Raw genomic sequence first — 27,383 nt, forward strand, 5'->3', positions numbered from 1 at the left:
GACAGACACTGTTCTAGACAGAAGCTCCTCGTGTTATACCCCTGCTATAGTGTGACAGACAGACAGACACTGTTCTAGACAGAAGCTCCTCGTGTTATACCCCTAGTGTGACAGACAGACACTGTTCTAGACAGAAGCTCCTCGTGTTATACCCCTGCTATGGTGTGACAGACAGACAGACAGACACTGTTCTAGACAGAAGCTCCTCGTGTTATACCCCTGCTATAGTGTGACAGACAGACAGACACTGTTCTAGACAGAAGCTCCTCGTGTGCCGCGCTGTAAAAAAGACGGGCTAGCCTACAGCAGTGCATGTTCTCGAACTTCATGTCAAGGACCCCCAAATTTACATGTATTACCCCGCGGACCCCCATTTGAAACGATACAGCAGCTAGGGACCCCCATGCATAAGATAAATATTTCTACGGCTCTAGCAGTGATTCTCAAGCCGTTTAATTTCAAGGACCCCCCAGTTTGACATGAATAAGTCTACGGTTCCTCATTTAATGGCATTTCTATCTCTGGGACCCCCAATTTATATTGTAAAATCAATGTTTATTTAACTCTGAGTGTACAAATGTCCATTTGATTCCACTTGTACACGCTCAGAGTTACAGAGAATACAGACCCTTGAGGGTCCATTTGGTTCCAAACTATCATTTAGCTGGGGACCCCCTGGAACTCCCTCAAGGACCCCTGGGGGTCCCCGGACCCCACATTGGGAACCACTGGCCTACAGTGAAGTTAATGATTACACAGTTTATGACTTACAGGAATTGTCTGGAGGTCTGAAGTTTAGTCAGGAGTTGTAACTTCAACGACACACCTTGTTGGCAGGTAAGCATTCTGACTATGAGAACATCTTTGAACAACAACAGTACAAATATGATTATTTATATGGAGTTACATACTGTAAGTGTCTTAAAGGTGGGCCGCGTGATATTAATAGTAGGCATGTAACGATTCCCTCAACTCACCATACGATTCAAATCACGATATTAGGTTGAACGACTTTTCACTAAAATACATTTTCTAGACAAATGACCGAAAAAACGTTTGTATTATTATTTCTCTTACACAAATGCAGTATTGTCTTCTTTTTAATTTACAATACTGTTTGTTTTCAATACTGTAGCAAACGACAGCTAGGATTATTTTATTTTTATTTTATGTTTTTGAGGGAGAGCGGCCACGGCAGCCGTGGGGGGAGGAGGGAAAGTTATGACTCGCAATATTATTAAATTATTACATTAAATTCTTATTGTCTGAGGTCGTTAAGAAAGCATGCATTCATATTCCTGTATTATTTCTGAGGTTGTTTTGTAAGCATTATGAGTGACAGCGGCTGAAGCAGCTCCACTTCGGCACAAACAAGGGAATACATTAATTTCGCTCCTATGCCATGCACCAAAATGTGGAACGCCCTACCAACAGTCATTAAGACATGCAAATCCCTTGACTCCTTCAAAACCGCTCTCAAAGGGCACCTACGGACGGCTGCAATTCTAAACTGGCCACCGTAAAATCTGAATCCCCCCATCCCCACCCAACCTCCCCCTTTTCCCCTCACTGTATATGTTTATTTTCCCTTTTTACCTCCTTTATGATGAATTCCTGTTCTGTTCTTTGGCTATAGAAGTGTATATACGTCTCTAAATGTTATGATGAATTGAACAAGGTGAACCCTCTTGTAAACAAGTGTAATGCTTTATTGGGTCGTCCCCTCACAGTTAACAGTCTTTGTATTGAGTTGTGCTTGAAATGTACTGTAATTCTGTAAACTGTTAATACATATTTCAATCAAAAAACTGCCAGTGAGTCAGTCAGGCGGCCGTCGCTCTGTGGTGGATTAGGAAGCATTATACAGTGTACAGTATCTGTACAATCTGTCAATCAGATAGGACTTTTCTGTTTGGATGTATGGGCTGTCAATCAGATAGGCCTTTTCTGTTTGGATGTATGGGCTGTCAATCAGATAGGACTTTTCTGTTTGGATGTATGGGCTGTCAACCAGATAGGACTTTTCTGTTTGGATGTATGGGCTGTCAATCAGATAGGACTTTTCTGTGTGGATGTATGGGCTGTCAATCAGATAGGACTTTTCTGTTTGGATGGATGGGCTGTCAATCAGATAGGACTTTTCTGTTTGGATGTATGGGCTGTCAATCAGATAGGACTTTTCTGTTTGGATGTATGGGCTGTCAATCAGATAGGACCTTTCTGTTTGGATGTATGGGCTGTCAATCAGATAGGAGTTTTCTGTTTGGATGGATGGGCTGTCAATCAGATAGGACTTTTCTGTTTGGATGTATGGGCTGTCAATCAGATAGGACTTTTCTGTTTGGATGTATGGGCTGTCAATCAGATAGGACTTTTCTGTTGTGATGTATGGGCTGTCAATCAGATAGGACTTTTCTGTTGTGATGTATGGGCTGTCAATCAGATAGGACTTTTCTGTTGTGATGTATGGGTTGTCAATCAGATAGGACTTTTCTGTTTGGATGTATGGGCTGTCACTTGACAGTTTTCAAATCAGCCTCATGGTGGCGCTACAACAGGCCAAGCCACGTCACACACACACACATTTATATTGCTCCTAAACATTTTGCCAAACATCACACACACACTCCTATCCTCCTGGTGGAGACCTGTGCCCAGAAGGGCACTTTTTCTAGTTTTATTGTATCCTCATGGTTTTAGCAGCTCCTATTTGTCTGATTCTAGTGACCTTTTAAGTTTAACCTCTGTCATCATTGAGAGAGTGTTGCTTGGTGATTTAAACCTGTATCTCAATCAATGTTGCTCTGAATGTCCTCATAGTGGAGGAGCTTATAGAGAAAAGGGTGATTTTGCACTAATTTGTCTAAAAGCTCCACATTTTGTCGCCCAAGGGCTGCTCTAATGATTTAGCTAGGGCGCCCGAGGCCGGCGACCTTGGGAAACTTTGCTTGGCTATATAGAAGTGTCTATTTGTACGTCTCTAAATGTTTTGATGAATTGAACAAGGTGGACCCGCTTGTAAACAAGTGTAATGCTTTATTGGGTCGTCCACTCACAGTTAACAGTCTTTGTATTGAGTTGTGCTTGAAATGTACTGTAATTCTGCAAACTGTTAATAAATATTATATCAATCAAAAACAGCGGCTGAAAGCTGGAGTACCATTAAAAACCTATAACAAAAACATTTCTAAATGTCATTCTGCTTTCAGTAGCATGTGACGTGTCAAACTAGGGGGGGTTCATGATTCTGAATGCATTCCAACCATTAGTTTTGCACGAAAAACACTCCTTGGGCTGAAATCAGCCACTTGCCCAAATGTGATGTCCTCATCACATTTGTGATGACAGCTAATATGGCTGTTTTAGCCCAAGGAGTGTTTAACTAATGCTTGTAGTGGATTCAGAATCCTGTCAGAGTCCCAGATCTAAACTAATGCTTGTAGTGGATTCAGAATCCTGTCAGAGTCCCAGATCTAAACTAATGCTTGTAGTGGATTCAGAATCCTGTCAGAGTCCCAGATCTAAACTAATGCTTGTAGTGGATTCAGAATCCTGTCAGAGTCCCAGATCTAAGCTAATGCTTGTAGTGGATTCAGAATCCTGTCAGAGTCCCAGATCTAAACTAATGCTTGTAGTGGATTCAGAATCCTGTCAGAGTCCCAGATCTAAACTAATGCTTGTAGTGGATTCAGAATCCTGTCAGAGTCCCAGATCTAAACTAATGCTTGTAGTGGATTCAGAATCCTGTCAGAGTCCCAGATCTAAACTAATGCTTGTAGTGGATTCAGAATCCTGTCAGAGTCCCAGATCTAGACTAATGCTTGTAGTGGATTCAGAATCCTGTCAGAGTCCCAGATCTAAACTAATGCTTGTAGTGGATTCAGAATCCTGTCAGAGTCCCAGATGGACTTTATTGAGTAGAACTCCCTTCAGTCCAGAGAGGTTCTGTTGATGTTTAATCTGCTTTTATTCACCTGTCACTTTATACCTGTTGGACTTTATCCTGATCTGACTTGGTTTGACATGTTTATTATTTTATTTACTGGACTCTGTCTTCTGGCTGCATGCTTTTTATAATGTAATCCTTAACCCATTCTGGACGGGAACCCCTTTTGGTGTTTTTACTAAGCATTATGTTATACTTTAGCTATTTAAAAATAGCAGATCTACAAGCTCGTAGCGCGCCACCGAGTGGCGCGCTACGAGCTTGTAGGTCTGCTATTTTAGAAAAATCGTGAAAATCCGGCACAAATCTTTGAATATATATATATTCTTTCAGAAGACTTTTTTTTTATTCCGACGTCAGGCCTATAGGGCCATTCCACCGCTGAAAGAAACTGCAATCAGTCAATAATAATAGTATTTGTAGTAGATAACAGCAGCACAATTTGAGTCCAGGAAGGAAGTGAGACTGCATTTTCCACCCAGGACAGTGTTTATTGTGTCCTAAACATCATTAAAATAAGTTCTGGTTGCAAAAGAGGTGAAGTGGCCCTTTAACGAAGTAGAAGTTGCTGTTGACGTTTTGACCTGCAGTCTAGTGTCCAATCACATCGTAGTAACCATCACTGGGCCAGTCTAGTGTCCAATCACATCGTAGTAACCATCACTGGGCCAGTTTAGTGTCCAATCACATCGTAGTAACATCACTGGGCCAGTTTAGTGTCCAATCACATCGTAGTAACATCACTAGGCCAGTCTAGTGTCGAATCACATCGTAGTAACATCACTGGGCCAGTTTAGTGTCCAATCACATCGTAGTAACATCACTGGGCCAGTCTAGTGTCCAATCACATCGTAGTATCATCACTGGGCCAGTCTCGTGTCCAATCAGGTCGTAGTAACATCACTGGGCCAGTCTAGTGTCCAATCACATCATAGTAACATCACTGGGCCAGTCGAGTGTCCAATCACATCGTAGTAACATCACTAGGCCAGTCTAGTGTCGAATCACATCGTAGTATCATCACTGGGCCAGTTTAGTGTCCAATCACATCGTAGTAACATCACTGGGCCAGTCTAGTGTCCAATCACATCGTAGTATCATCACTGGGCCAGTCTAGTGTCCAATCAGGTCGTAGTAACATCACTGGGCCAGTCTAGTGTCCAATCACATCATAGTAACATCACTGGGCCAGTCTAGTGTCCAATCACATCATAGTAACATCACTGGGCCAGTCTAGTGTCCAATCACATCGTAGTATCATCACTGGGCCGTCATGTGTCCTTGGAAAATAGCGGAAAATAGCAGATCTACCAGCTCACAATGCATTGCGATACTACGTGTATTGAGCTTGTGGATCTGCTATTTTCACCACTTTTTTTTGTAATGAATGTGGATACGAGGTTAGAACAACAAGAAAGGCTTGTTAACATCTGCTTTCACCTGCTGGTGTGTGTGTGTGTGTGTGTGTGTGTGTGTGTGTGTGTGTGTGTGTGTGTGTGTGTGTGTGTGTGTGTGTGTGGTAAATGACAGACAGTGAGGAATGTGATTATCACTGTAACAGTTATATTATTAGTAATGTTTATGTGCACGCAAGCACACACACGCACGCACACATGCACACGCACGCACGCACGCACACAGAGCTCTGTGGTTAGTTCAGTCAAAATGAATGTGTGAATCCAGGCTCTAAATAATGAATCAGTAGGTCTAGTGTGGACACACTAATGTTGACATGGTGTCGGTCAGAGAACTATTACATGTGAGAGAGATGTTGTGATGGAGACACATTTAGAGTCTGTTCATCTCTAGCAGTGGTTCTGAAATCTACCATGAACTGGAACCAAATGGACCTGAGGGTCCATTTGGTGCAGGTCCCTCTTTGAAAACCGCTGGTCTAAATATATTATATTCATTATATTGTCCAATGTGTGATATAACAATATAACAGTAATGACAACAAACCTATAATAACAGCAGATTATTGTAACTTACTGTATGTTAATGTTTTACAGTTCAACCAACAGCTGTAGACAGGATGGCCAGTGGAACCTCAGCTTCCATCACTGGTGAGTTCTATCAACCCTTTAGAACTGGGAAAGGATCTGTGTGGTTTTACAGTTCAGCTAAACGTATATATAGGCCTATATATACTGGATAGCAATGTAGTTTTATCAGACAACTCTTAGGATTTAGAACAGAGGTTCTAGTATAGCAGATCTATAGCATAGCAGATCTATAGGATAGCATATCTACAGCATAGCAGATCTATAGCATAGCAGATCTATAGTATAGCATAGCAGATCTATAGCATAGCAGATCTATAGTATAGCAGATCTATAGTATAGCATAGCAGATCTATAGGATAGCAGATCTATAGCATAGCAGATCTATAGCATAGCAGATCTATAGCATAGCAGATCTACAAGCTCACAGCATGACACTTTGTGCCACGCCTCAGTGTTGAGTGTTTGAAAAATGTGGAATAATAAAAATGTGGAATATTTTAACACAAATCCTCTCTTCTGGGGGTCCCTGGAAAGATATTTTCCGATGGAGCGGGGGGGGGGGGGGGGGGGGGGGGGGGGTCTGCAGCAAATACACATCATTCTGGGTGTCCTTGACTTGAAAACGTTTGAGAACTACTGATTTAGAACTCATTTGTAGAATCGGCCTCAGGTCTAAATCAGATGAAACAAACAAACAAACTGATACTGGTTTAGTCACATCTGTGATTTTTATGAATATTATGTTTATTTCTCCAACCAGGGAGGAACAGCGAGCCGTCAGAACTGAGCATTGTTCTGATCGGGGGAAGTCTCAGTGGAAAGAGTTCAGTAGGAAACCTCATCCTGGGCAGAGATGGTTTTAAAACAAACACAACTAAGAGTGTCATGAGACAAGAGTTAGTGTCAGGGAGACAGGTCAGTGTGGTCGACACTCCAGGATGGGTGTCTCATGTACCCCTAGATCTGACCCCAAAACTGACCCAGTTAGAAATCCAACATAGTGTGAGTCTGTGTCCTCCAGGACCACATGCCTTCGTCCTAGTGATGCCATTGGACGCCCCATATGCGGGAACAGATCTGTCAGCAGAGGAGCATGTGAGTCTTCTCCTCAGTGACCGAGTGTGGAAACGCGCTATTATGGTGTTCACTGTAGCTGATAAAACCAACATGAGACCACCTGATCTCATTAGATCTTCCCCTGACTTAAGATATCTCACTGAGAAATGTGAAGGTCGCTTCCATGTTCTTAACATCAGTGACAGAGGAGATGGTAGTCAGGTCACACAGCTGATGGAGAAGATAGATCAGATGGTGAAGAGTAGTGGTGGTCACTATGAGACAGAAGAACACGTCTCAGAGGAACTGAAGGAGAAGGAGAGAACTATCAGCAGAAGAGCAGAACAAAGGAGGACAGACACTCTGAAACGAACCACTGGACTTCCAAAAGATACTGGTACACACACACACACACACACACACACACACACACACACACACACACACACACACACACACACACACACACACACACACACACACACACACACACACACACACACACACACACACACACACACACACACACACACACACACACACACACACACACACACTAGTCTAAGTAGTAATGTACGTACGTTAGTATTATTCTATGATGTCTCCTGGTGGACATTCTGAACTGTACACTGAACAAACCTAATTAGATATTATGAATTAGATATTAGGAACAACATATAATTTCCTGGACATTGTATCCTGGTTCTTAATCAATCATCATTCCTAATATGGGCATGTCATTACACTGTAGGCGAACATTTCCAAGCAGATCTACAAGCTCAAAACATATTGTGTTAATTGTGAGCTTGTAGATCTGCTATTGTTTGCCATTTGTACTGCGATGAATGATGAAATAATGATATGTCTCCAGTTTTTAAATAAGAAGCTGTCAAAGTGAAAGTAAACAATGTTTTCTCTGACAGGACTGACTGACCTCAGGATTCTGCTGCTGGGAGAGGAGGACTCTGGGAAGAGTTCAGCAGGAAACACCATTCTAGGAGAAAGGGGTTTCAAAGTTAGTCAGGCAGGTCAGAGGTCAACACAGTGTGAGGTGAGACAGGGTAGCGTAGCAGGGAGACATGTGACAGTGGTGGAGTCACCAGGCTGGCGGTACAACCATCCCCTACAGGACACCTCAGAGATGGACAGACTGGAGATCCAGGACAGTGTGTCTCTCTGTCCTCCTGGACCACATGCTGTCCTTCTGGCCGTTCCTCTTCATTCAGCATTCACCAAAGCACAGAGAGTAGCAGTAGAGGAACACATGACCCTTCTGTCACAGAGCGCGTGGAGTCATGCTATAGTCCTGTTCACCCATGGAGACCTTCTGGGAGACAGAAGCATCGAGCAGCACATCGAGGCTGAAGGAGAAGACCTCCGCTGGCTTGTTGACACATGTGGGAACAGGTACCATGTCTTCAACAACCAGAAGACAGATGACACTCAGGTCACAGAGCTGCTGCAGAAGATGGAGGAGATGGTGGCAGGAAACAGAGGTGGACACTATGAAGATGGTGGAGATGTTTCAGAGACGACGTCAGAGAGGAAGAAGATCAGAGAGGAACATGTCCACACATTGATGACCAAGACACAGAGACAAAGAACTGCTCTGAAAGCTCTGTTTGAAGGTGATGTTCATCTCTGTGTGTGTGTGTGTGTGTGTGTGTGTGTGTGTGTGTGTGTGTGTGTGTGTGTGTGTGTGTGTGTGTGTGTGTGTGTGTGTGTGTGTGTGTGTGTGTGTGTGTGTGTGTGTGTGTGTGTGTGTGTGTGTGCGCGCGGGCGGATGGAGCCTGTCCTGGTTTTAATGGTTTAAATAACAGTACTTGTTCCTCCATTGAACTGATCTAATGAACATTATATTATTATAGTGGTGCTTTAATTAATGCATTTCAAATCATTTACATAATTGATCACATGATACTAGTCAATAACTTCAAATGATACATTATGTATTGTTCTGTGGTCAGTTTAGTGCAATCATTTATGCAGTTTAATCTCACTAATGGTGTGTGCGTGTGTGTGTGTGTGTGTGTGTGTGTGTGTGTGTGTGTGTGTGTGTGTGCGTGCGTGCGTGCGTGCGTGCGTGCGTGCGTGCGTGCGTGCGTGCGTGCGTGCGTGCGTGCGTGCGTGTGCGTGCGTCAGGAGAACATCAGAGTCTACCAGAGGTGAAGGTGATGCTGGTTGGTGGAGAACAGGATCAGAGAAGCAGAGCTGGAGATCTCATACTGCAGGATACTGTGTTTAAACCAACTCTATTCAAGGTGAGTAATATTATATGAATGTGATGTTATAATTATAATGAATGACTTCACTCTAAGTTAATAAACAGTAAAGAGATCAAATATGTTTTCTGAAGATAATGTAACAGTATATAATATAATATTATACTATATATATATATATATATATATATCTGCTGTCATGAATGTCTATTGATCATGTGATCAGTGAAGTGTCACTGATCAATACACAGTAATGTGTCATTTTAGATTTGTGCGGCTATTCATAAATATCAGATGTACAGCTCATCCTACGTCACTTCTGCTATTTATAGTTTTTATTTATCTTGAAAATGTAACAACTACTAATTTAGAAGGCATTTGTAGAATCAGCATCTTAACCCATTGTGGGCGGGAACCCCTTTTGGTGTTTCAAGCATTATGTTATGCTTTAGCTGTTGAAAAATAGCAGATCTACAAGCTCATAGCGCGGCACCGAGTGCCGCGCTATGAGCTTGTAGATCTGCTATTTCTTTTTTTAATTGCACAAATGCGGCGCAAATCTTTGAATATATATTCTTTCAGAGCGAACGTTTTCAACTCATATCTTTGCTTCGGGGGGGGGGGGGGGGGGGTCCCTGGAACAACATATTTTGAGATGGGGGTTGGCGGCCAATTACATATAATCTTTGGGGTCCTTGACAATAAATATTGAGCACCGCTGATACAGAAACATGAGGTTTTTCAGAAAATTGTCATGATTTAGAAGATATTTTTTAAATGTGGACGTCAGGTCTAAATGGATGAATGTGTTAATAAACTGCTCTGAACATCCTGTGGAGAAGATAGAATGTCAAATGAACAGCTTTCAAACACAGAGTTTAAACTTTTAGAGATTTGTCCGTTTCAGAATTCAGATTAATGAACGATATTAATCCCATATTACTGTCACTGTTAAGCCCAACACACACCGTCTGTGAACGCCGCGCGTCAAAACAGCCGCCTCCGTTATTTTCATTGAACCTATCCCACACCGGCGGCGTCAGACGCGCGCTGGCGCACGTTCACGCCTCGCCTGCCGCTCCGATACGCCGCTGTTCTATTTTCCAGGCGTTGCCGCGCGGCCTCCATCCGGGAATCCGCGGGCGTGGCTGGCCAGCCGCGCGGTAGCGCGCCGCGTCCTGTGGGTGTTGCTGTGACGCGCGGCAATACTGTGCCGCGTCGCTGCGCACCCGCATCACAGACGGTGTGGGTTGGGCTTTAGACAAAGTAAATGAGAATATATACATTCAGTGAGTTAATATCTGGTAAGATTTAAGAGCAACTCCAGTGAGGACAGAATAGAGTGAATGTTTTGATTATTATTATGACTAACATACAGTAAACTTCATATTCCAGGAGTTTAAAACCCAGACTAAACTGACAGAATGTGTCAGACAACAGAGACGAGTTGCTGGAAGAAAAGTGAGTGTGGTGAACTGCCCAGACTGGTCGACTACACCTCCATCACAGAAGACCAAAGACGTCCTTCTACACGGTGCGACTCTGTGTTCTCCTGGACCCCACGCTGTCCTGGTGACTGTCGATGTCAGGTCCAGATTCTGTGAAGCTGACAGGAGATCAGTGGAGGAACACATGGAGCTGCTGGGGGACAGAGTCTGGAGACGCGCTCTGGTTCTGTTCATGTGGGGATACTGGCTGGGAGGGAGACGTGTTGAGGAGTACATCGAGGCTGAAGGAGAACCTCTGAGGAGGATCCTGGAGAAATGTGGCTACAGGTACCATGTTCTAAACTCCGAGAAAGTGGACATTTCAGAAGTCACAGAGCTGATGGAGAAAATAGAAGACATGGTGATGAGGGACAGAGGACACTTTGGACAGATGACACTCATTAAAAGACTGAGAGGAAGAACAGAAGAACAATGGAAGAAGAGAGAGCAGGAGATGATAGAGAGGATGAGGAGGTCTGTGACGACGGAGCCAGAAGAACCAACCCTGCCAGCTGTCAGGAGAAGGAACCGCATGGAGCACCTTCCTCCGAGTAGTGAGTATCAATATCCTGTCAGCATAATGGCATTGTTCCTGCGTGTGTGCTTGCATGCGAGTGTGTGTGCATGCACGTGCACGCGTGTGTGATGACCTTTTGGGTCCTTAAGAGGTCAAGAGGAACAGTGTCATGTAGGGTTTTCACATCCAGTAGTTTTTAAATTCTTATTGTCAGTGTAAATGTGTTGCTGTCTGTTGTCTTGTGTTCCAGTGAGTGTGTTTATATTGTCAGTGTAAATGTGTTGCTGTCTGTTGTCTTGTGTTCCAGTGAGTGTGTTTATATTGTCAGTGTAAATGTGTTGCTGTCTGTTGTCTTGTGTTCCAGTAAGTGTGTTTAAATTGTCAGTGTAAATGTGTTGCTGTCTGTTGTCTTGTGTTCCAGTGAGTGTTTATATTGTCAGTGTAAATGTGTTGCTGTCTGTTGTCTTGTGTTCCAGTGAGTGTTTATATTGTCAGTGTAAATGTGTTGCTGTCTGTTGTCTTGTGTTCCAGTGAGTGTGTTTATATTGTCAGTGTAAATGTGTTGCTGTCTGTTGTCTTGTGTTCCAGTGAGTGGAGGAAGTCGCTCTTCAGGATATGACACCGCCAGTGGAGCTCCAACCTTCACTGATGCTGATGTAAGTGTGAGAGAGGAAGATGTTTCATGGATGAAACTTTAGTCTGACATTAATCACAAACATTTAAGTTCTCATTTCGTTACTTTATGTTTCATTGTATTTCCAGTCTGTGGTGACGGGGCTAGAAGAATCAACCCTGCCAGATGTCAGGAGAAGGAAAAGCATGCTGTGGCGTCCTCCAAGCAGTGAGTATCAATATCCTGTTTACATCATGATGTCATCACTGTCAGATGGAAACCTGTACTGTATGTCCAATAATGTTACTTTTCAGGAAATAAAAAGAGGCTGTGTTTCATGTCATTATTTAGTCACAGCTGTTGTTAATACTTTGTATTGGTTCAATAGTTATAAAACACATGCACAGCCAGACTATAGTTAGAGCATTCATTTAGTGATTGGTTATGTAATCGTGCGTGCGTGCATGTGTGTGTGTGTGTGTGTGTGTGTGTGTGTGCATGAGTATAAAATTACTGAACTTTTGTAGTGAACTTTTGCGTGGAAGTTGAGGTCACGGTCAAAATTACATCATGGTTCATGTTGTCATTGTAAATGTGTTGCTGTCTGTTGTCTTGTGTTCCAGTGAGTGTGTTTATATTGTCAGTGTAAATGTGTTGCTGTCTGTTGTCTTGTGTTCCAGTGAGTGTGTTTATATTGTCAGTGTAAATGTGTTGCTGTCTGTTGTCTTGTGTTCCAGTGAGTGTGTTTATATTGTCAGTGTAAATGTGTTGCTGTCTGTTGTCTTGTGTTCCAGTGAGTGTTTATATTGTCAGTGTAAATGTGTTGCTGTCTGTTGTCTTGTGTTCCAGTGAGTGTGTTTATATTGTCAGTGTAAATGTGTTGCTGTCTGTTGTCTTGTGTTCCAGTGAGTGTGTTTATATTGTCAGTGTAAATGTGTTGCTGTCTGTTGTCTTGTGTTCCAGTGAGTGTGCTTATATTGTCAGTGTAAATGTGTTGCTGTCTGTTGTCTTGTGTTCCAGTGAGTGTGTTTATATTGTCAGTGTAAATGTGTTGCTGTCTGTTGTCTTGTGTTCCAGTGAGTGTGTTTATATTGTCAGTGTAAATGTGTTGCTGTCTGTTGTCTTGTGTTCCAGTGAGTGTGTTTATATTGTCAGTGTAAATGTGTTGCTGTCTGTTGTCTTGTGTTCCAGTGAGTGTGTTTATGTTGTCAGTGTAAATGTGTTGCTGTCTGTTGTCTTGTGTTCCAGTGAGTGTGTTTATATTGTCAGTGTAAATGTGTTGCTGTCTGTTGTCTTGTGTTCCAGTGAGTGTGTTTATATTGTCAGTGTAAATGTGTTGCTGTCTGTTGTCTTGTGTTCCAGTGAGTGTGTTTATATTGTCAGTGTAAATGTGTTGCTGTCTGTTGTCTTGTGTTCCAGTGAGTGGAGGAACTCGCTCTTCAGGATTTGACACCATGAGTGTCGTTTCAAGCCAGGCAGAGACTGATGTAAGTGTTTCCATTGTGGTCTATGTATTCAATTAATCAACATAGCATAACACTTTGTTGATAACAGAAAAGAGCTTTGGTTACAAATTAAAATGTAACTGATCATATTTTTCCATTGTTGTTTTTAAATAGGAAGATAAATCAGATTGAAGTACTGATGATTACCATCTATCTGATATATCGGGATGATATTTGCGCTTTTTCACATTATTACAATGTTCCCTCTCTTTCCTGTTGATATTGTGACAAGGAGACACGACAGAAGACTCTGTTTGAGAGACTGACAGGAGTTAAAACTCTAACAGCAGACGAATGGAAGAAGAGAGAGGAGGAGCTGATCGAGACGATGTTGACGTTTGTGATGAAGGAGCCACAAGAACCAAGTAGTGAGTCTTACTGTTGTCCTCTTATGTGGACACACATTACTTACTCAAATGTGTGTTTGTGCATTTAATAAAATAACAAGATTGGATGCATTTTCATTAAAGAATGATTAGTAGGCTGCTCTGAGATGAACATTTAGGGTGACCAGATGTCCCCCGGCCGTTGCGTGAAGTCCCTCATTTCCAAGACTTTTCAGGCGTCCCACAAACTGAGACCCTGTTCCACATTGTGACTGGCAGGCATCAGTGTTCAAACTGAGACCCTGTCCCACATTGTGACTGGCAGGCATCAGTGTTCAAACTGAGACCCTGTCCCACATTGTGACTGACAGGCATCAGTGTTCAAACTGAGACCCTGTCCCACATTGTGACTGGCAGCCATCAGTGTTCAAACTGAGACCCTGTCCCACATTGTGACTGACAGGCATCAGTGTTCAAATTGAGACCCTGTCCCACATTGTGACTGGCAGGCATCAGTGTTCAAACTGAGACCCTGTCCCACATTGTGACTGGCAGGCATCAGTGTTCAAACTGAGACCCTGTCCCACATTGTGACTGGCAGGCATCAGTGTTCAAACTGAGACCCTGTCCCACATTGTGACATGGAAGGCATCAGTGTTCAAACTGAGACCCTGTCCCACATTGTGACTGGCAGGCATCAGTGTTCAAACTGAGACCCTGTCCCACATTGTGACTTGCAGGCATCAGTGTTCAAATGCCATAATTAATAGTCAGTCCTCTAATAGTTAGCTTTCTGTTGTAAAGCTCTCTCGTTGTCTCTTTTCCAGCAAGATGTGTTTTTAAGCCTGTTATAATAGGCTGACATGAGGAATATCCCCTAGGCTACAGTAGGCCTACCAGTAAGTCGGCCATACCACCCATGACCAAAATTAGCATTTAAAACAATATGTGAGATGCTAATTGTAAATGTGTGGTGACATGTTGTCTTGTGTTGCAGTGACAGTGTTTTTATTCTAATTGTAAATGTGTGGTGTGTTTGTTGTCTTGTGTTGCAGTGAGTGGTGACACACCTTCTGCCAAGGTCTCCGCTTGGCTGAACAGACATCCTGGACCAATAGCGCCCTCTTCAGGACATGACACCATGAGCAGCTCTGCTCCCAGCCAGGCAGACACTGGTGATGTGACGAGTGTGAGAGATGAAGATGTTTCATAGATGAGTTATACTTTGTTGCACACACTGGTGTCACGCGGATGAATAGCAGATCTACAAGCTCACACAACTAGTAGTGATGAGCATTGTTGTTCTTTTCAGTGTACTGAATCATTCAGATCAGATCACTAAAACTTAACTTTGAGTTGTACAGATCTAAGATTTGTATTATTGTATTAATATGAACATATTTCTACATATTTCTGGCATTCCTGAGGAGCAGCGACTGTGTGCTCTTTGTGACCTGAGAGTTGTAGAGGATGAGTTTAATTTTGTTTTCTATTGTCCACTATACCATGATTTAAGAAACTCTTTATTTGAAAAAAATGCAGGATAAGAACCCAGATCTGTTTTGGATGTCTGTGTGTTTTATGTTAAATTGGTTGTTCAGTAATGAAGTTTTTTTTTTAGGAAGATTCATAGAGAAGGCATGGCAGTTACGTTGGAGAACGATGTATCCATGAGTAACTATATATCTATGTATTTTGTGTATATGTATCATTATGTATGTACAATTTTGTGAGTGTCTTGTAAGCCTGTGCGGGCTGGGAATCTTATGATGTAGGACACTTTAATAAAAACTCTATCTATCTATCTATCTATCTATCTATCTACCTACCTATCTATCTATCTATCTATCTATCTATCTACCTACCTTGGTGTTTAAATCACTTTAGGTTCATGTTTATTTTGCCGTTTTCACATCTCGATTCATTTATTGTATTTTATCACATATATTTCTATAAGTTTTTGTTTAAGATGGAGAGCAGTGATTTTTTCCCCACCCTAAAACATGATATATTGTGATGTCACTATATCACTTTTTTTTTTTCATTGGCACATTTGACCTCCAGGAAGAAACCATAAATACAAAGGAAAGACATCTACTAGAAGAGTTACGATATTGAGGGGGCAGAAACCGAGCACTCGAGCACTGTTCATGCAGCCTGAACTGAGACAAGCTGGAGTTGGAAATACATTGTTTTCAACGAGGGCGGCACAAATAAAAGCTATTTTAGGCACGCGTGCAACATGACGACTGTTTTAAAGTATTGTACAGTAACAACTAAAGTCTCTGTAATGTTTATGTTGTACTATTACTACAAAACAATCTAAAATAAAGGGATTTAAGATCATTAAAGCTGGGCTGTTTGTTGCCTGAGTCCAATGCATTTCTGCTTGCTTCCGGTCCAGGACTTATTTGTCCCTATTTGCTGTCCCCATTCTCAATAGAAGTCTATATATGTAGGAGAGCTGCCATTGGACTGAAGCCCCATGAAGTGACCAATAGGAGTCTATGTAGGAGAGCTGCCATTGGACTGAAGCCCCATGAAGTGACCAATAGAAGTCTATGTAGGAGAGCTGCCATTGGACTGAAGCCCCATGAAGTGACCAATAGAAGTCTATGTAGGAGAGCTGCCATTGGACTGAAGCCCCATGAAGTGACCAATAGGAGTCTATGTAGAAGAGCCGCCATTGGACTGAAGCCCCATGAAGTGACCAATAGAAGTCTATGTAGGAGAGCTGCCATTGGACTGAAGCCCCATGAAGTGACCAATAGGAGTCTATGTAGGAGAGCTGCCATTGGACTGAAGCCCCATGAAGTGACCAATAGGAGTCTATGTAGGAGAGCTGCCATTGGACTGAAGCCCCATGAAGTGAACAGAGTTTGCGTAACTATCTATACTCTATGGCTCTGCATTGCACATACCGACCACAAGGGGTCTTATTCAGTATTTTAGCTGTGACGATCAGCTCCGCCTCCTGAGATACTTCCGGGTCCTACCCAAGAGGAGAATTAGCAAGAGAGGCCAACTTTGCTTACTTCCTGTATCTGCGTGAGGTGGGCGGTAACATTATTAGGAGACAGGAAGAATGTTGGAGTCTATTCATTTCCAATGGGAGAGTGAACGTGAACACAGCTTCTGAACCATTCCTTAACTCCATGGTCACTGAACTAAATACTGGACCAAATCATCACAAGGCACACAATATTTACAAGATATTCATAGTAAAATGGCTTCTTTTAGCGAGACAAACCAGGAGAAAATCTACTTTGTTAATGACATTTCTTTATCCCAGCAACAAACTCTCGCGAGATTTGAGATGAGTCCGGAAGCCTCTCTCTGTCCATCTGCAATTTCACGGACAACACATAGGGGGCTCTGACCCCATATTTAAGATGATAATATGTGAATATTATAATGTGAAATGAATGGACATATTTAAAACGATTAGAAATGATCCTTATGTGCCCAAATTAGAGCTGGCATGGTCTGCATATTGAGACAGGCAGATATGTAGGCACGGTTGAGGAGGATAGATTATGTAGTCTGTGTGATCTAAAGGAAATTTTTATTGTCCATTCTACAACTCTATTAGGGAGAGACTTTTTAATGAGATAGATCCAAATCATGAATTTATATGGTTGGACTTCGAGAAACTAAAACGACTATTTCAAAAGTACACCTTGTCAGTTGTTTTCAATGTACTTTGTTAAATGACTTGTCAGTGTTGTTGTCTTCTTCTTCTATCGGGTTTCATGGCGGTCGGCAAACCTAAATGGTGCATTACCGCCACCTACTAGACTGAGTGTGGAAACAGTGTTGTTGTCAGGGGGGGAGGGTGGAGGTCGGGGAGAAGCAAACCACGCCTACTATATTTAGGAGACCATTTGTAGGCTTTGTGTACCATTTCGCCTCTAGTGGCTCCAATGAAGTTGGCCCATCTTCATACATAAACCATCTTTGGTCCTACTTTTGTGTCGCTTTTGTGTCCCCATAGTTATACTGTGACGCTCAGTCGGACTAAATCTGAGACGAAAACAACTACCAAAGTCTCATTTTACCGCTTTCCTCGCAACAACAAAGCCTGCTCTCCCAAATCTGGCTGACAGGCTTTCTGCCCCACACGGAATACTATCGCCATTTTATTTCATTGTGTCAACGAAATCCCATTAATGCAAACTAGTTTCAACATACTCAAGCCTGCAAACATTCTAAATATGCCCCCGAAATATTTTACTGAGCAAATGGACTGTTACCACCTTCAATAATAATGATAATAATAGTCTTTATTGTCTCCACATCATATATTTTTTTTGTCATGGACAAATTGTACAAAACATTAATAATTCTACTCGAGTTGGAAGCATTAAGACCCATTTTAACCCTCAATGGCTTCCTTTCTGAAAAATAACGTCATTGTAAAAAGATTCACGCGTTTAGATATTCTATTTACAATGAGATGCGGACGGGAGCTGGTGCCACTTGGACCCCGACGTAACGTAGAACTACAAAATGATGTCGGACTTAAATACTGAATGAACACATGAAAAACTACACAAATCACAGCACTCCATCTTTAAGTACAGAGGGTGGCAACTCTTGACCGATATATATCGTCCAGCTGACGACATAGGCTGATATTTGCATATTTCAGTCATATTTACATAATTGTCCCTTTCTTTAAATCTCTATTGGTCAATAAATAAACCCCACATCATGTTACAATGAATGCATTTACAACCATGTGAGCTTTATTGAAGAGAACATGATTGTATTTCAACATTATTATTGTTGTTCAATTCCCAGGTATAGGCATGCTTTGGCTATATCACCTGTGTGGGGTGGATGAAATCACCTATGTGGGGTGGATGAAATCACCTGTGTGGGGTGGATGAAATCACCTATGTGGGGTGGATGAAATCACCTGTGTGGGGTGGATGAAATCACCTGTGTGGGGTGGATGAAATCACCTATGTGGGGTGGATGAAATCACCTGTGTGGGGTGGATGAAATCACCTATGTGGGGTGGATGAAATCACCTATGTGGGGTGGATGAAATCACCTGTGTGGGGTGGATGAAATCACCTATGTGGGGTGGATGAAATCACCTGTGTGGGGTGGATGAAATCACCTGTGTGGGGTGGATGAAATCACCTGTGTGGGGTGGATGAAATCACCTATGTGGGGTGGATGAAATCACCTATGTGGGGTGGATGAAATCACCTGTGTGGGGTGGATGAAATCACCTATGTGGGGTGGATGAAATCACCTGTGTGGGGTGGATGATATCACCTGTGGGGTGTCGCGACGTACTCACAGTCAAACACACTGCCAACGCACACAGCTGATAGCAGTTCTTAAATGGTGCTCAGGTGGAAATAAAGACTCCTGCTGAGATCCCGTTTTCTCCAAACTTTATTTCTCCATTTTAAATTATTACACTGATGGAAAAAAAAAGAATTGAAATTAAATTCAAAACCAGGTGTATAAAATAACGTTATAAATAAGAACATAAAACATAAAACATAACAACTGGAATACATCTGATCATTTGAATAAACACAAAGGATACCAATAGGCCTACAGTATCTGGTTAATTACAATCTCAGTTAAACATAAATTAAAAAAAATCTGAAATAAAACATGTTTTTAAATACTGTCAAGAGGTTCATTGTTTCTTTCAATATCGGCTGAAATGGCATCATGCTCCAGTTCTCATTGTCTTCCACTAGCATTGCTAAAAATGCTAACATGCCCTGCCCTTTACCACTTAAGTGCTATAGTTCCAAACATTGCTCGTATGGCTGGAACTATCCCATTGAGATAGAATGAGCACTTCCGGGTTCCGTTGTTACAATGGGAGTCAACGCTAGTGTCGCCACTCTCTTACTAGATTACTCTGATCTAACCCATGTTATGCTTAGCTGTGATTGGACCATAGCAGTTTGGGGAGGGGCTTAGCTATAGGTCAAACAATCAAACAATGCTATGGACCATTGATTCTCCAAGTCAGTGGATTCCAAACTTGTTCATGTCAAGGACGCCCGAGAAGATACTCATCAGCCCGCAGACCCCCCCCCCCCCAATTGAAAATACATGCCAAGGACCCCCACTAGAGAAGAGTTCTACGTCTCTAGGACCCCCAGTTTGACCTGAATTAGGCTACGGACGCTCATTGCATGGCCTTTCTATCTCTGGGACCCCCAATACATGTTGTAAAATCAATCTTAATTTAACTCTGAGAGGTGACAAATGGAACCAAATGGACCCTAATGGGTCCATTTGGTTCCATGTGTACACTCTCAGAGTTACAGACCCATAAGGGACCATTTGGTTCCATGTGTACACTCTCAGAGTTACAGACCCATAAGGGACCATTTGGTTCCATGTGTACACTCTCAGAGTTACAGACCCATAAGGGACCATTTGGTTCCATGTGTACACACTCAGAGTTACAGACCCATAAGGGTCCATTTGTACACTCTGAGTTACAGACCCATAAGGGTCCATTTCTACACTCTCAGAGTTACAGACCCATAAGGGTCCATTTGGTTCCATTTGTACACTCTCAGAGTTACAGACCCATAAGAGTCCATTTGGTTCCATTTGTACACTCTCAGAGTTAGACCCATAAGGGTCCATTTGGTTCCATTTGTACACTCTCAGAGTTACAGACCCTTAAGGGTCCATTTGGTTCCATTTCTACACTCTCAGAGTTACAGACCCATAAGAGTACATTTGATTCCATTTGTACACTCTCAGAGTTACAGACCCATAAGAGTCCATTTGATTCCATTTGTACACTCTCAGAGTTACAGACCCATAAGAGTCCATTTGGTTCCATTTGTACACTCTCAGAGTTACAGACCCATAAGGGTCCATTTGGTTCCATGTGTACACTCTCAGAGTTACAGACCCATAAGGGTCCATTTGGTTCCATTTGTACACTCTTAGAGTTACAAACCCATAAGAGCCCATTTGGTTCCATTTGTACACTCTCAGAGTTACAGACCCATAAGGGTCCATTTGGTTCCATGTGTACACTGTACACTCTCAGAGTTACAGACCCATAAGGGTCCATTTCTAGACTCTCAGAGTTACAGACCCATAAGGGTCCATTTGGTTCCATTTGTACACTCTCAGAGTTACAGACCCATAAGAGTCCATTTGGTTCCATTTGTACACTCTCAGTTACAGACCCATAAGGGTCCATTTGGTTCCAAAATATCATTTAGCTGGGGTTCCCCTGGAACTCCCTCAAGGACCCCTGGGGGTCCCCGGACCCCCTGGAACTCCCTCAAGGACCCCTGGGGGTCCCCGGACCCCCTCAAACTCCCTCAAGGACCCCCCCGGACCCCCTGGAACTCCCTCAAGGACCCCTGGGGGTCCCCGGACCCCCTGGAACTCCCTCAAGGACCCCTGGGGGTCCCCGGACCCCACTTTAGGAACCACTGCTGACCAAGTGTGGTCCTCAGAAAAATATAGCCAACATATTTTGCAAACATAATTTATATTAACACAATCATTTTAACCACATTAACTATATTTTATACTTCTTTGGCTAATCAAAAATTGCAGATTTATTTTTGAAAAATCGTGAAAATTTGTGCAAATCTTTGAATATAATATATATAATATTTTTACATTTTTAAAGTGAACATTCTTTGCTTTTGTTTTGTCACATGTGAAAAGCAACAGAAACAATCAATCGATTATTTTTCTTTACACACAGAGAAAAGCAACATGAAGCAGAAGGTTAATATTATCTATAATGAATACAGCACAATACTTTATGTAGGGATGCGACATTTTAACCGATCAATGACATCGGTCAAAAGTTCCGCTATCGCTATTGCAATAAAACATTTCCACCAGTATATAGGGTTTAATTTACACCCGTTATACTGTGGTTCTGGGTTGCAGAATTCCTAATACAATGTGAGATTGTGCTAAATGTGCATCTTTCTCAGCTGTTTTCTATAGTTAACCCATTTTGACCTGAGATCAGATTCTAAAAATGTCTTCTACATCCTGACAGTTTTCTGAAAAGCTATGTTTCTGCCACCGAGTGGCGCGCTATGAGCACTATGAGCTTTAGCTATTTTTCAATAGCTAAAGCATAACATAATGCTAACACCAAAATGATGATCGGTGAACGGTTGCATCCCTAACATATTAAGTCTTATAATTACTTGAATTAATTATAACTGTGTTGTATTAATTATAATCCTACGTATGAGTCTCATATGCAACACACACATGCTTCACTACGACTCTTGACTGAGTCTCGCGTAAACCAGACCGGAACCCATTAAACCAGACCGGAACCCAGAAAACCAGACCAGACCCCATTAAACCAGAGACCGGAACCCATTAAACCAGACCGGAACCCATTAAACCAGAGACCGGAACCCATTAAACCAGACCGGAACCCATTAAACCAGACCGGAACCCATTAAACCAGAGACCGGAACCCATTAAACCAGACCGGAACCCATTAAACCAGACCGGAACCCATTTAAACCAGACCGGAACCCATTTAAACCAGACCGGAACCCATTAAACCAGACCGGAACCCATTAAACCAGACCGGAACCCATTAAACCAGACCGGAACCCATTAAACCAGACCGTAAACCATTAAACCAGACCGTAAACCATTAAACCAGACCGGAACCCATTTAAACCAGACCGGAACCCATTTAAACCAGACCGGAACCCATTAAACCAGACCGGAACCCATTAAACCAGACCGGAACCCATTTAAACCAGACCGGAACCCATTTAAACCAGACCGGAACCCATTAAACCAGACCGGAACCCATTACACCAGACCGGAACCCATTAAACCAGACCGGAACCCATTAAAACCAGACCGGAACCCATTAAACCAGACCGGAACCCATTAAACCAGACCGGAACCCATTAAACCAGACCGGAACCCATTTAAGACCGGAACCCATTAAACCAGACCGGAACCCATTAAACCAGACCGGAACCCATTTAAACCAGACCGGAACCCATTTAAACCAGACCGGAACCCATTTAAACCAGACCGGAACCCATTAAACCAGACCGGAACCCATTTCGAAGTAGTTCTGGAACTAATTCCACAACCTCTGAATACGAGCCGCTTCGACCGAAAATCAACCGATAATTCCCAGTAGGTTACTTATTATTACGCCGATCTTATCTAGCCAATCGGACCTACTGCATGTAGTCTGGAGCCTACTGGCTGCGATTGGCGTTGATGACACGTTAACCGATCTTATCGGTCTACTCAGGTCTACTGGACATGCTGGGAGCCTACTGAGAATGACAAGCCTCCTCATACCCTCCCCTAAACTTAACTGCAAGCATGTCGCAGCGCGGTCCTAATATTAACCCATGTTCGCCAACCTTAATCCTGTCGGTTTGTTTTATCAGTCGGCAGAGCGTGCCCATCCTCTAATCGTACTGATCCTCAGTGATCACTGCGGTCTTGTCTATTGATAACAGTGGAAACGGGTGTGAATACTATATCAGACTGTTGAATTCTCATCTCTACTAAAGCAGCAAAGCTATATTAGGCTTCAATTATGTAGATTTACATTGGGACGTTTATAGGGTCTTCATGTGACCACCGCGCTCTGACTTTAGGTACGTTACCCGTTCAAATCATATCAAATAAATAACGGTAATGGGTCACACACACACACACACACCAAGACTGCATTTCAATCATTTATTCTTGCATTTTGAACAGGAGACAAACGTTTTGGGCTATAACCAGGCTGGGATAGCCCTAACCCTAACCCTAACCAGGCTGGGATAGGGTTAGGGTACCTATAACCAGGCTGGGATAGCCTATAAACCTATAACCAGGTTGGGATAGCCCAAACGTTTTGGGCTATAACCAGGCTGGGATAGCCCAAACGTTTTGGGCTATAACCAGGCTGGGATAGCCCAAACGTTTTGGGCTATAACCAGGTTGGGATAGCCCAAACGTTTTGGGCTATAACCAGGCTGGGATAGCCCAAACGTTTTGGGCTATAACCAGGCTGTAACCAGGCTATAACCAGGCTGGGATAGCCAGCTATAACCAGGCTGGGATAGCCCAAACGTTTTGTCTAGATTATTGAAATACAGTCTTGGTGTGTGCGACCCATAACGTTATTTATTTGAGACGTTTATAGCGCCACATCCGCCGTTTTACGTCTGGATGGTATTTAGAGCTTCTGTCGCTCCAGACCAGGGGTGGGCAACTTTGACCATGGAGACCAGACCAGGGGTGGGCAACATTGACCATGGAGACCAGACCAGGGGTGGGCAACTTTGACCATGGAGACCAGACCAGGGGTGGGCAACTTTGACCATGGAGAGGGCCACTATATTTCCACACTAGGGCCATATATTACTGTCATAGCCAAAATAGATATTCAAATTGAAATCTTGAATTATTTTTTGATATTTTTGAATTGGAATCCTGAACATTTTATGTAATTTCAAATGCCTTTAATTACGGTATACTTGTGTTGAAGCATTGAGCTACTAATTTAGACTGAATTAAAGCGGGTCCTGTTTGCATGTTTTGAATTTTAACATCTGAAACCAATATTATATCAGTATTCTGACATTAACCTGAGGGCCACATTAAGTGAAGGTGGGGGCCGCATGTGGCCCCCGGGCCGCCAGTTGCCCACCCCTTCTCCAGACAGACTGAACGATGGAAGCAGGGCTCATCCACATGATGGCTTGTGGTGGACTTTTTTGGTCAAAAATTCCCATTTTTTGCCACACGGACAAACGAAATGAGTGGACAATAATATCACCAGAAACACATAAACACATGAATTCACCCTTTGTCAGCCTTCTGATTGGTCCCTGACTGACCAACCAGCAGGCTCTTTCTGCCTTGTTCCGCCCTGGTTCCGCCTAGTTTATATTGAATTTGCTAAAACATCATTTTTGGAACAAACTAAAAACAAACATGATCTGCCCTGCAGTCACCGTGCTGCACCTGTGTAGCCTGGCTAATAAGCCAGACTCAAATCACACTGTCGTGTGGTATTTGAGTCTGGAGATGCTGTGTATGGATCTTGTTTCCCGGGGGGCGGGTTCAAACATTTTCTCTTTGACGCAATTGGTCAGAGCTACTGTCAGTCAAAGGTCTCAAGCATTGAACGTCACTGTACCAAAGCCCGCCCATATTGCATACCGTGTCCCGATTGGCCACACCAGTTCTCTGGTGTAGGAAATGGGCGTACAATTGAGCCTCTCCAGACCGTAATCCGCCGGCAGGCTTTTTTCTTTTTTGCCAACGGCTGATTCGGTCTGGCTTATTAGCCAGGCTACCCCCACCCCCCCCCACCCCACACACCCCCATCCTTATTAGCCAGGCTAGCACCTGTGATGTTCCTTCTTACTGACACCAAGTTTAAAATAAGAATTGAACGCACAGAATATCAATATGAAGCAACTGAAAAACACCTTATTTCAATGGTAGTGGATGGAGAGAGAGGATTTTTGTCCAACCACGAAACCACGCAACCAATGGGTGCGAAGAGGGCCACAACCAGGGGGCGGGACCTGACAAAGGGTGAATTGACCATAACAGTTCTGTAACTCTGAGAGTCACAACGTTAATTAAAGGGGGTCTTTCTTCGCAACTAAAACATTTGAGAACGACTAGTAGTTAGTTGGACTCCTAATGTACCAAACCATAGTGTCGTAGTAAGGGGGGACGGGAGGGGTTGGGGGGGGGGGGGACCTGGAGAACTTAATTGACATTCAGTAACTAGATCTTATGTTCAAAATAAGAACATTATAAACATGATAAAAGATGTGGGGGAAAAAAAGAAAGTAAAAAATGTGCCAGTCATGAGTCTTTGCCACGAACACATGTATCTGTATCAGTGTTTAGTTTTAGTTCCACGGACACATGTATCTGTATCAGTGTTTAGTTTTAGTTCCATGGACACATGTATCTGTATCAGTGTTTAGTTTTAGTTCCATGGACACATGTATCTGTATCAGTGTTTAGTTTTAGTTCCACGGACACATGTATCTGTATCAGTGTTTAGTTTTAGTTCCATGGACACATGTATCTGTATCAGTGTTTAGTTTTAGTTCCATGGACACATGTATCTGTATCAGTGTTTAGTTTTAGTTCCATGGACACATGTATCTGTATCAGTGTTTAGTTTTAGTTCCACGGACACATGTATCTGTATCAGTGTTTAGTTTTAGTCATGAGTCTTTGCCACGGACAAATGTATCAGTGTTTAGTTTTAGTTTCATGGACACATGTATCTGTATCAGTGTTTAGTTTTAGTCATTAGTCTCTTGAATAGTTTCCATTTGGTCACATTTTAGTCACCTGGAATGTTTTAGTGTTAGTCTAGTTTTACTCGACTAAATATCATACGATTTAAGTCCACTGACTCTACGGTTGATTTAGTCGACTAAAATGTATTTCGGCGGGCCTTGATGCCGTCGTAATGACCGTTTTTACACTTGCTGAAAATAGCAAGCAGCGCGATGCGTTGTGAGCTTGTAGATCGGCTATTTTCAGCATGCAACCAAGTGTAAAATGACTTATACTGGATCTCTTGTCCACTAGTCCCTTCCTAACATTTTAGTCTACTTTTTATTTGTTGAAGAAATTGTCAATATATTTAGTCTTACTTTTAGTCACCATAGCTTAGTTTTCAATTAGTTTCCATTTAGTTTTTCCTCAGTGAAAAAAGGTAGTCGACGAACTTTTTTCGTCTTAGTTTTAGTCGACGAAAACAACACCTGACCTGTGCATAGGGACATATTGATGACCTCTGACCCCTGACCTCTGAGTGGAGGCATTGGAACGCCGTGGGAGGCGACGGTCTGGCGTACGAGACAACGTGTCGATACCAATATATATAATTCCAGTTCAAACGGGAAAATGAAAATAAAAAAACCAATATATACATCATTGCGGTTCAAAGCTCCGAAACGTTGCAGCTCCAAACTTAATTGGGAGGCTCCGTCTGTCACTGTTATCAATCACTGTTATTAATTAGCCTTAATTACCATTAACGAGTAGTAATTAGCATATTTAATGATGAAGCCATATATACACAGGACTGCTACATGGATGATGTCATTATAAACGGCCAGTACGGCAAGCAGGCAACATTGCGAGGACAACAAAAAGTTCATTTTTTTCTACTCGTGTGATGTCGGGTGAAAGTAGTGTGAAAATCACTGATCTACAAGTTCATAATGCATCACACTAAACTAGCCTGGCTCCAGCCCTGAATCACTGATCTACAAGTTCATAATGCATCACACTACACTAGCCTGGCTCCAGCCCTGAATCACTGATCTACAAGTTCATAATGCATCACACTAAACTAGCCTGGCTCCAGCCCTGAATCACTACCATTACAAAATAAGATGTCATGGCGATTCAGGTCAGGTGACTCTGACGCAGGCGCTGATTGGCCATCAGCGCCGTCACTCGATGATGTCACAACAGCAAACATGGCCACCCCCCTCCCCCCTCCCCTCTCTCTACTGTGGTAACTTGCGACCATATATAAATGTATGTGTTAACACATTTAGACCCGAGGACGAAATTTAAATTTGAATGATCTGCATTTGGCCGCCGACGCCCCGTCTGAAAATATGTTGTTCCAGGGGTAATGTTCGCTGTGTGTCGCCCAGCCTTCAGCAGTAGTAAATAGAATCTT

General features: G+C 42.7%; 1 protein-coding gene across 1 annotated transcript; it reads left to right on the forward strand.

The window, feature by feature from the left end:
- Nucleotides 1–8,062: 8,062 nt before the first annotated feature.
- On the forward strand, nt 8,063–14,743 carry LOC306913727 (GTPase IMAP family member 8-like; the record flags this gene model as incomplete). Its single annotated transcript, XM_079490540.1, has 8 exons — nt 8,063–8,636; nt 9,151–9,269; nt 10,626–11,271; nt 11,823–11,890; nt 11,997–12,075; nt 13,267–13,334; nt 13,585–13,688; nt 14,734–14,743. The coding sequence occupies exons 1-8, from the start codon at nt 8,150–8,152 to the stop codon at nt 14,741–14,743; spliced, it is 1,581 nt and encodes a 526-aa protein (XP_079346666.1). The 5' UTR covers nt 8,063–8,149.
- Nucleotides 14,744–27,383: the final 12,640 nt, after the last annotated feature.

The sequence above is a fragment of the Electrona antarctica genome (genome assembly GCF_951216825.1).
Source record: "Electrona antarctica genome assembly, chromosome: 21".
Classification (NCBI taxonomy): domain Eukaryota; kingdom Metazoa; phylum Chordata; class Actinopteri; order Myctophiformes; family Myctophidae; genus Electrona; species Electrona antarctica.